The sequence below is a fragment of the Dermacentor albipictus genome, chromosome 10 (genome assembly GCF_038994185.2).
Source record: "Dermacentor albipictus isolate Rhodes 1998 colony chromosome 10, USDA_Dalb.pri_finalv2, whole genome shotgun sequence".
In the NCBI taxonomy this organism is placed as follows: Eukaryota; Metazoa; Arthropoda; class Arachnida; order Ixodida; family Ixodidae; genus Dermacentor; species Dermacentor albipictus.
In genome coordinates, this window is record NC_091830.1 from 42,310,203 (window position 1) to 42,319,901 (window position 9,699).

General features: G+C 43.2%; 1 protein-coding gene across 1 annotated transcript; it reads left to right on the top strand.

Annotated features, from left to right (window-relative positions):
* Window positions 1-867: 867 nt before the first annotated feature.
* LOC135907369 (uncharacterized) lies at window positions 868-8,129 on the top strand. Its single transcript, XM_065439056.2, has 4 exons — window positions 868-985; window positions 3,877-4,242; window positions 5,691-5,786; window positions 7,704-8,129. The coding sequence occupies exons 1-4, from the start codon at window positions 907-909 to the stop codon at window positions 8,018-8,020; spliced, it is 858 nt and encodes a 285-aa protein (XP_065295128.2). The 5' UTR covers window positions 868-906; the 3' UTR covers window positions 8,021-8,129.
* Window positions 8,130-9,699: the final 1,570 nt, after the last annotated feature.

Here is a 9,699-nt window from a genome sequence, read left to right on the forward strand (position 1 = left end):
TATCTCATTCACACTCGTGCGAAGTGCTTTAACAAACTTCGAGCTTCCATGCATTGTATTAAAAACGTTCGTCTTCCTAAACAGTATCTGAATTGTATACTGTTCTTTGTAATGACAGAATTCAACCAATCGTAAAAGGGAAAGTGACTACCCGATGTCTAATACTATCAAAAAACGAGATGCGTAATCAAAGTGTGCTTTCGGTTGCTACAGCCAAGTTAGATAGCAGGCTGGCGAAGCTCCCGACAGAAAGCATGTTACAAAATTTAAGCGCTAGTTCTTGAAGCGCCCGTTACCCCACTTGTAGCGCTTGATTCACTGATATTATTAAAGCATTCTGCCATACAAGAAAGCCAAAACAAGCTTTTTTCAAGCGTCTTATTGTTATCGCGACATACATAGCATGCAGTGGATGAGAGAAGTTGGGAAGCGTAAATGAGATCGACTAACCTCAGTGCAATAGCTATGCCCACTAAAAAGGTGCGCCATCTGACGCATATGATCTTGTGGATTTAATATATTCATTACAGTCTACGTGAGCGTAAGTCAATCAAGTGGCCCCGTGAGATTGTCCATGTTCCTGGCTCCCAACGCTACCCAGCGAAACTGGAAGGTTAGGGTCATCCAGCTGCCGTGCAGCGCTTGATTCACTGATATTATTAAAGCATTCTGCCATACAATAAAGCCAAAACAAGCTTTTTTCAAGCGTCTTATTGTTATCGCGACATACATAGCATGCAGTGGATGAGAGAAGTTGGGAAGCGTAAATGAGATCGACTAACCTCTGTGCAATAGCTATGCCCACTAAAAAGGTGCGCCATCTGACGCATATGATCTTGTGGATTTAATATATTCTTTACAGTCTACGTGAGCGTAAGTCAATCAAGTGGCCCCGTGAGATTGTCCATGTTCCTGGCTCCCAACGCTACCCAGCGAAACTGGAAGGTTAGGGTCATCCAGCTGCCGTGCAGCAGCAGGAGATTAGGTAAGCAGTTTTATTCGCAATGTGTTTGTTTTCATATTGTCTCTCTACTTGATTTTCAGAAAGCTCTTGATGCATGTTGAACTCTAGCACCAGCATCATCACGATCATGAGCCCATTATATGTCTGCAGCTGGACGTAGTCCTTTCCCAGAGATTTCCAGTGAGTTCTGTGAACCTCATTCACGACGAATATTTCGACGCCGTCAACGACTGTTATACATTCCTTTAGCACTCATTCGGTTGCTCCATCAGGCTACAGATTATGGGTTCCATAGTTATTGTAATTGTTACAAGATCATGACCACCATGAAATCTTAGCTGTATACGCTTTCTCTCTCATTCCTACTGCCACTTCCTGCTTCTTAACTAATACATTGAATACGATTAGCATTATTTGAATGGTTCAAGCACTGACAGCCCATCTGTCAATAAATCAGCCGATTGAGCTATTTGTTGGCCTCTCTATCTATCCTCTCACGCCGATCCCATTGCCCAAGTAGTCTACCAGCTTGTTCCACTAGGTATGTGGTCGTTGACGCGATGCTGTTGTGGTTGTTTCATCCGACTGTCTTCAAGCCATCGTTATCAAATGCACCGTTGTGATCATACAATTGTCAGGCCTTCTTAGTCATACCTAATCCATGATGTTGTCATGGTCATTCTATTGCCTTCATTCCCACTTCGTCATTCGACTCTCGCCATGCTGTCGCCGTCACGTCATCACTCTCATATGGTGTTCGAGATGCAGTGGTCCCACTGTCGTCGCATACGCTCAACGTCATGTCATTGTCTTCATTCCACTTCCGTGACATCATCGTCATTGCATCGTCGCCAAGGTGTCCCATCATCATCACTTTAGAGACGACATATCATTGTCGTCATGTTGTCATAGTTATACTGCCTCCATCGTTCCATCTACGTCATTCCAGCTGTCGCCATTCAGTCGTGAATGTGTCACCCTTTTCACGCCGCCGTCGTCGTCACCTAATCATCGTTATCCAATATTCGTATTCGTCATACAGTAGTCTTTATGCCATCGTCATCATACACTCGTTGTCATCTGAATCTTCTTATACCGTTAGCATGACATTCTTGTCATTGCATTGTCGTCATGCTTTCGTCTTCATATCGCGGTTACCATGTATTAGTTTACGTACCGTTGTCCCGATTCCTACTTCATCTATCCCTCGTTGTCATTGTAACTTGGTTCCCCTACTTTCATGGCCTTGCAACCCACAATCTTTGAGACTCTTAAGAACTTGCCAATAACCTTTGTAGATGGCAACCGCCACAATGCTTGACTTCACGTCTTGTTTGGTCATTGCAAGGTTTGGCACATCTAACGCGGTTTCCTTCCTTAGAGGAATTCCTTAGTGTGGGTCTGGACGCCCGTCCGTCGCCGTGGACTCTCGGAAAAGTTGATCCGCCGGTATTTCGGTCCCTACAAGGTTACGCGCCGCCTCAGTGACGGGACCTACGAAGTCGTGCCCTGCAGTTCTGACCGTGGTTCGCTCCGTCGTCCTCCTCGCACTGAAGTCGTTCATGCAGTGCGCATGAAACCATACTATGCGCGTACGTGAACCCCGAGATGCACCTGAGGAGCTCCATTTCCTATACCGCTGAAAGAACTTTTTGACGCGACCGAGACGGCCGCTTTTCGCATGGACGGGGCAATTGACACAAAGATGTGGGGCTCCCGCACCGCACGACAGCGCGCGCAATGGTCGGTGCCATGAAAGACGGTGAAGTGCGTAAGCTGCACGCTCTTCTTCTGTCTCGTCATTAAAGAGATACGTCTATTTTGTAACACTCCGTCTCCAATCTAGGTTACAATATCTAAACTGGAAAGCATCCAGAGAAAGTCAATTAGGTTTATCCACCGAAAATACCGGAACATCGATTCCGCTACTCTTCTTCTAACACAGTCAGGGCTTGCAACTTTGGCTGTACGAGCAAAACGAGCGCGTCTAAAATTTCTGCATCAAATACTACACAGCAGACTAAAAATAAATGCCTCTGCATACGTTACCTTTCCAAATACCGCGTGCTTCTTCATAGTCATCCCTATACACTAAACTAGTTCCTTTGTAATAACGATACTTCTCAGCCTTCCTTTTCCCCCCGTGTGGCTCGCGAGTGGTATACCCTAGATGCACCTATAACTAACATAGTATCGATTCTGATTTTGTTAGGTTATTAGAAGAGGAAATAAGTAGTTAGGAAAAAATAGTTCTTATGCGCATATTATCGTCAGAACTCCAATTTTCTGAACTATAGCTGAACATTTGCCTCCTTTGTTTCTTTTTTGTTCTTAGAACATTGTAACAATCTTTACGTACATGTAACTTGAAGTGTATTATTTATGTGAGTTGCTCTTGTTATTCATATTAGTAGTGTTGTAAAGTTGTACGTTGAACCTGTTTGATGTATTTCCATATAGATGTTTTGATTCCCTTACCATTCGGTATATAAAACATGCACTGTATGTATAATCATATGCCCACCTGCTATGGTCTCGATATGAGACTGGAAGTATTGTAAATAAATAAATAAATAAATGTTGCGGTGATTTCTTCAGCCATTAAGCTTCAGAAATGTCTGTTTCGAGGTGTTATTGAAAGAAAAAAATTACGACTGCAGTCATTAGTATTAGTATATTGCTGCTGACGCCTATACATCATGCAGCCATGTTAGACTTAACCTAGTCGAAGAAATAGTATTACGCACTCTGGTTTACCTCAATCTCAGAAGAGGGAACCACAAACACTTCTGCTCGCATCTGTATTTCCAGTATTCTATAAATGGTAATGCACATACAGTGAAGGTAAAAGGCACCAATAAATAGGATATCTAATGAGAATGAATCTTTTCTGTTTTCTTTTTTTGGCGTAGCCCCTTCCGGCTGTCTGCAATACCACGAAGACCCCACGGGTATCATATCGAGCTTCAACTACGGCAGTGACAGCACTTCCGCTGGTAGCGGAAGCGGGCGCCTCGAGAGGGGCTACCCCAGCTTTAACCGCTACTCTATTTGCTTCCGGTTGGCTGCTGGAACGTGTTCTCTCCGCCTTGCCAAAGACGGTCCGTTTGGGGTCTACGCCGAACCGGCGCAAGGGAACATCCCGGACAGGGGAAGAGGGCGGTCGGTGGTTAACCGCTGTGAAGAATTCACCTTCCGGTCACCGCTTCAGGCAGACTTTCTGATGCTTGGCGTGCAGCCCTTCTGCGGTGACGACTTCCCAGACTCCTTAGAAACAGGTAATATATGTATTGCCAAAACCAGCGGTTATCTGCGGTAGTGAAAAATGAGTTGCGTCATCTGACACATGTGATCTAGCAGGTCTAATCTCTTCATTGCAGTTTACGTGAGCGTAAGTCAATCCAGTGGCCCTGTGACATTGTCCATGTTCCTGGAAACCTAACACAAGCTTTTCTTTCAAGCCTTTTATTGTTATCAATACATACATAAAATTCAGTGTATGAGAGAAGCTGGGAAGCGTAAATGAGATCCACTAACCAATATGAATTCCTGAGAACCACTTCAGACCCAGAGCCTCATCTCAAAAAATGGCATAGATTATGTCTTTCCTTTTCGTCCCGTGTCATGAAATTGGTTTACTAGATCGGAAGTGGCCGAAATGATGAGAAACTAAAGAGCATGAACTCTTTCACGAAATAAGCGAGGCTTGGGGCAAATTCTCGGCAAAATTCCTTTTACGATCACTAGGCAGATATTAGGGGACTAGCGACCAATTCATGTTCATCAATTGTTTGGTGGGGCATCACTATTCTTATCCTGGTTATGCTTTCTACAACCAGAATGCAAAAATTAATTATGCTCATGAGCTGCTATGATGTGCTTCTTTTATGCATTTTGTGTTCGTGAAGGTACAGAGAAAAAATAGCATTATTTGCAAACCTATGAAGCATACGTTCTCGTTCAAATGAAACAAATATTTTTGAAGTGCAGGCGCTAGGAATTACTCGATTACAGCTTTCTGGAGAACGCTGTGTTTACGCAATCGGTGCATTGTTTACAGATATTGGCCGCAGCGAGCTCAATGAAATACGCGTTGAAAAGATTCATGAAAGTAACCACAGTGTCTCAAGCACGAACAGTATACTTAAGAGGAAAGAGTTACTTTTTCCGCGTTTTATTTTTACTACTTGTAGTGATGCTGAATAGTCGCGCTGCCTAAAGCCCGTGTTAACAATTTTACTTTTTACCGGGCGAACTTAGGCACACAAAAAGAAGCAACAGTCAAAGGGTATGATAGCGTGAAGCACAGCGCTCATTTTTCGAAATCCAATCAACGCCTCCATTGAATCCGCTATTTACGCCTGAGTCACCCTACATTCCAGAATAATCGCTCGAGTTCACATACATTCTAGAATGTACCACAGTCATCACATCGCACGTGCAGTGTGATTAGATAAGGCTATTTTTGGCTACAGAATCTGCGATGGCACCGGAGATTTTTCAGATGTACTAAACGCGTCTTGCCCCTAGTGAAAAGTGGATAACAGTGACAGTTGGCAAAAAAAAAAAACATTCACCGTCAGAAGGCAAAATAATGTACGCGGTATAATATATTGACATTCTGCAAAAGACAAAGACCCCTCAATTCAGAATATGCAATCGTGTACTACCTTCTCAACAAGCAGCTTAGTCAAGAAGCTTGCTGTCTTTTTTCTTTTTTTCACAGTGGACAGCGGGGCCATGATCATCACTTTTGTTAGCAACGGAACACATCGCCCGGAGTACGCTGGCTTCAGACTTCGCTACCAGATGGTGCCATGCGGTAAGATTCGTTAGCGTGTAATTTGTTCATATCTTTCAGGCAGGCTCAGTACAAACTTAATTTTCATTTAAAATATGTAAGGACAATGTCCAGCGTAACTGCAGAAGCAAATAAAAACATCAAGGTATTTGCATTACGAACAATGGCGGAGAGTCTTGAGTTACAAATTTCTTGCCAATAATATTCCAGATAAAAAGAACTCAATGTATATATGAGCATAGGAAGTAATTTGGGAAGCAGGCGTTGTTGTATGCTAAGTACGTCTGCTGGGCTTGCACAATTTTATGAAATGAGTAGCTGCTAAGCGAGCATAAAGTTCACTATTCCCGCAATTCAAATGAAATAATCTTCAATAATCTGATAACCTCATCATTCTATCTCGTTTTTGCGCCAACTTTGCTTACACGTACTGAGAATCGCCCTACAAGCCCTTTGCGAATATCACATAATACGTATAATAGTGTAATATGCAATATCCGAATACTTTTTTTGTCCGCAAGAATGGTGCAAAATAATGTGCCTACACATATTGCAGAGAAAAACAGTAAAACTGCATGAAAGTATAAAAATTTCGCTAGCATTACAATACTCCTTAATGCGAAAATGAGCGCAGCTCTATATGTGTTTTCAGTTCGCAATATATTGGCTGACGTGGATAATCTATCTCTTGTGGTACGTTGCAAACGGATCGAAAGGTGGCGCGACTGGCTCCTTGACCAGGAGATCGCGAGAGGCAGCGCGTGGGTGACACGCATGCGCGATTCACAGCAGCCGCCGCAAACAGATATCCGCTCATGCAATGCTTTGTTTGCACATATGGTATCGCCGCATGCCATCGGCGAACAGATGACGGCGCGCTACTCTGGCTCCATCTCGTAGCGTTCGTCGCCGCAGCGCCCGTCTTGCGCGGCACTACGCTTGTCTTCTCTCGCTCCGCCATACCCTCCTCCGCTTTTCTCCTGGCGCTATCGTGGCTGTCGCCATTTTTCATCCCCCGCTGCGCTCTGTGTTTGATCTTTCATCCTTCGCAGTGCTCGTTCGCTTGGTTATGCCGACGCTGACGCCAACGCTGCAACAGGCACCTCAGAGCTGTGCTCTAAAAATCCAGTACATCTCGAATACTCTTGAGAGTTACAAGAAAGTATATCAAATTTTTTTGGTTCAGAATGACAACCCTTCAGAGGTTATAAACAATTTCACGAAAAAAAATGACGGAATAAGATAAGACTTTCCTTTAACGGAGCAAACATTCAAAATTATGGATCATGAGTTACACAAACATCGGTAAAGTGAAAGTGGAGAAAGAAAAAATTGTTTTTACACTAAAGAAAGTGTTCCATGCTTGCTACAAGCACAATAACATAGCCCATGAAAACTCAAAATGGCATCAGAACAAGGTGTCGCAGGAAAACGGTGCACCTTACACAATACCTATGGGAAAGGGAGGTGGGCGCTTGAAGGCATCTGTCAAATATAAAAGGCAGTTTCTCTGCGGGATAGACGGGTACTAAATAACTTCGAGCAATGAACTCATTCCCTCATGACCAGCGGTAAGAGATTCGCATACATTTTTTCATCTCCTTTCGGACATGTACTGAATGTGGGATCCTGTTTCTTGACCTTCCTCATTATCACTAGCAGCTGTTCCTCGAACTATCAATCGCAGTGGTAAGAAAAACAATGCAATACTTTTGTCAGCGCACTCTATTTTGTGCATTACATTTTTTTTAAATTTCTGGAACAATTGCCCTAATACACATTCTATGGTCTATTCACGTCAACACTATCACACTTGTCTCGCCTGAACATGTCATCGTCAAATATTTTCCTGAAAACTAAAGGCTGGCATAAAATTAAGTGTAACGTGGGGACCACTGAAACGCATTTGAAATCGTCGTGTTTTGCTATGCATTTCAGTTCGTCATCGCCACGGTCTCGACAGCGATTCAGCGACACGAAGACCTGACAATGGTTTATTGTCTCAAGACTTCCCTACACGGATGCCATATGTATCAGCTTTTCACGCCAGTAATGGTCTCACAAGCGCTCCGAGCGGAAGCCTTCAACATGACTTTCCTTCAATTTCGGAGCCGGAAGTACACACTGAATCCGGCTACTTCCCCGAGCCTGATTCCCATAACACCGGTGGCCAAATCGTTCTATATCACAAGGGCGTGTACAAAGACATCGCCATGAAGATCATGAGGAACCTTGTCTCTGTTGTGCAAAGTTGACTGCGCAAGATTGTGGAACACGTATTGCGTTGATAATGCTGCCGCTTTCATTGATAATTGATTATGCTGCGTAGTTTTATAACATATAGATTCTGGTTCTAACAAGCTTTTTGTCTTCCTTCTATTGAAAATATCTGATAGCCGTGAGATGATATTACACATTTTAAATAAATTGTTTTTTTTATGAACTGGTGTGCGACTTGGATAAAGAACACAACACAATCGTAGTCGCACTCTTAGTTCACTATTGGAGGCAACGCATGTTCACTGCTGAAGTTCATGAGATTCACTGGTTTGTATAGAAGTTTAAAAATGTGGTGTTCTCGCTTGTGCCTGTCCTGAAATCTCTTTCTCACACTTTTGTCTTTCCGCTCTGCTAACACATTTCCCCAGTGCCTGGTAGAACATGTGTGCATATTTGAACTCGCACAAGTTTGTCTCTTTTTTTTCCTCATAGGTAACAACTTCTCTTGCGTGCTATTTCCTTTTGGGAAAGAATCGGCTTTGAAAAATTGCAGTGATTTCTTTAGTAGGACGCGTTACACTGAGGCGGCTGTATGCAATACAGCAAACGCTGAATGATATGAAGAAGCGGAATTGGGGAAACTCACGTCAGTGAAGATAACCCATTGTCAACCAGGGATGCGCGATCAGTGACAAAGATTGCTAGACAAAGTATAATGCTGCACAAAACTCGATGGCGTCAATAGGAAAGCTTACTCGCGATCCTGGCCCTGCGTAAGTGAATGCTCAGCGAAGCTGTTGCAAAACCACCTCTACCACTGCTGAAGGGTGCATGCAATGCTTCATTGATGGTTCGGATGCTTGTTTTGAGCTTGATCTTTATTGATATGTGTGCTGTTCTTTGTGTTGTATAAATGTGTTCAATGAATGTATGCACTCTTCGCTTCACATTACAGAGGGCTTGTTGCCTCTACCTTACGAGGGAGATGAGCCACTGCATTTTGGCTTGCTTGGGGGGATATCAGCCATTGCTGATGATGATAATTTTGGCTCTTGAACGGACGCGAAAAATGGCGACCGCCGAGAGACTAACAACTTCGTTTCAAAATTTGCAGATGTAGAGTAGGGTCAGCTGAAAATACGGTAATTAGACACATCTGGGAGCAAGCTTGCGGCTGTAGTCGGCATAAAATAGGTTGAGAAATAATATTCTTACAAATTTTCCTTACCGAAATTAAACTGACATAGTGTTCCTTATGGAAACGCATGAGATTTCTTCACAGCCTAAAGAACAGCAAATTATCAAACCATGCATTCCGTACTTACGCTAGCAATGGGATGCCTTTGCTACTTCAGTCGCAGGTAAAAAGGTTAAAGTGGCCGATGCATGCAGTGTATTTTGTGTAAACTCTTAACAGTGGTGTCGCGCGGCATCGGCGTGTAGCTTTGCGCAGTGTAGTTGGCATGCTAATTAGCTATAAGTATGGGCCCAATAAAGAAACCTGTAGGCGGTTTTTCAAAAGTTCCACTCAAAGTATCTCCTACGAGGTTTTCTTTAGTTTTCTGCTAGGCTTGGTTGGTGCCGATATTCCTTCTAGCTGTGTCCTTATAAATTACATATGATATTGCAGCTTTACGTTCAAATATAGTGTTATAGGTTTACGATATAGTGTTAAAGAGTATCGTTGTAGGCTACCCTTAGCTACTGAACGAGA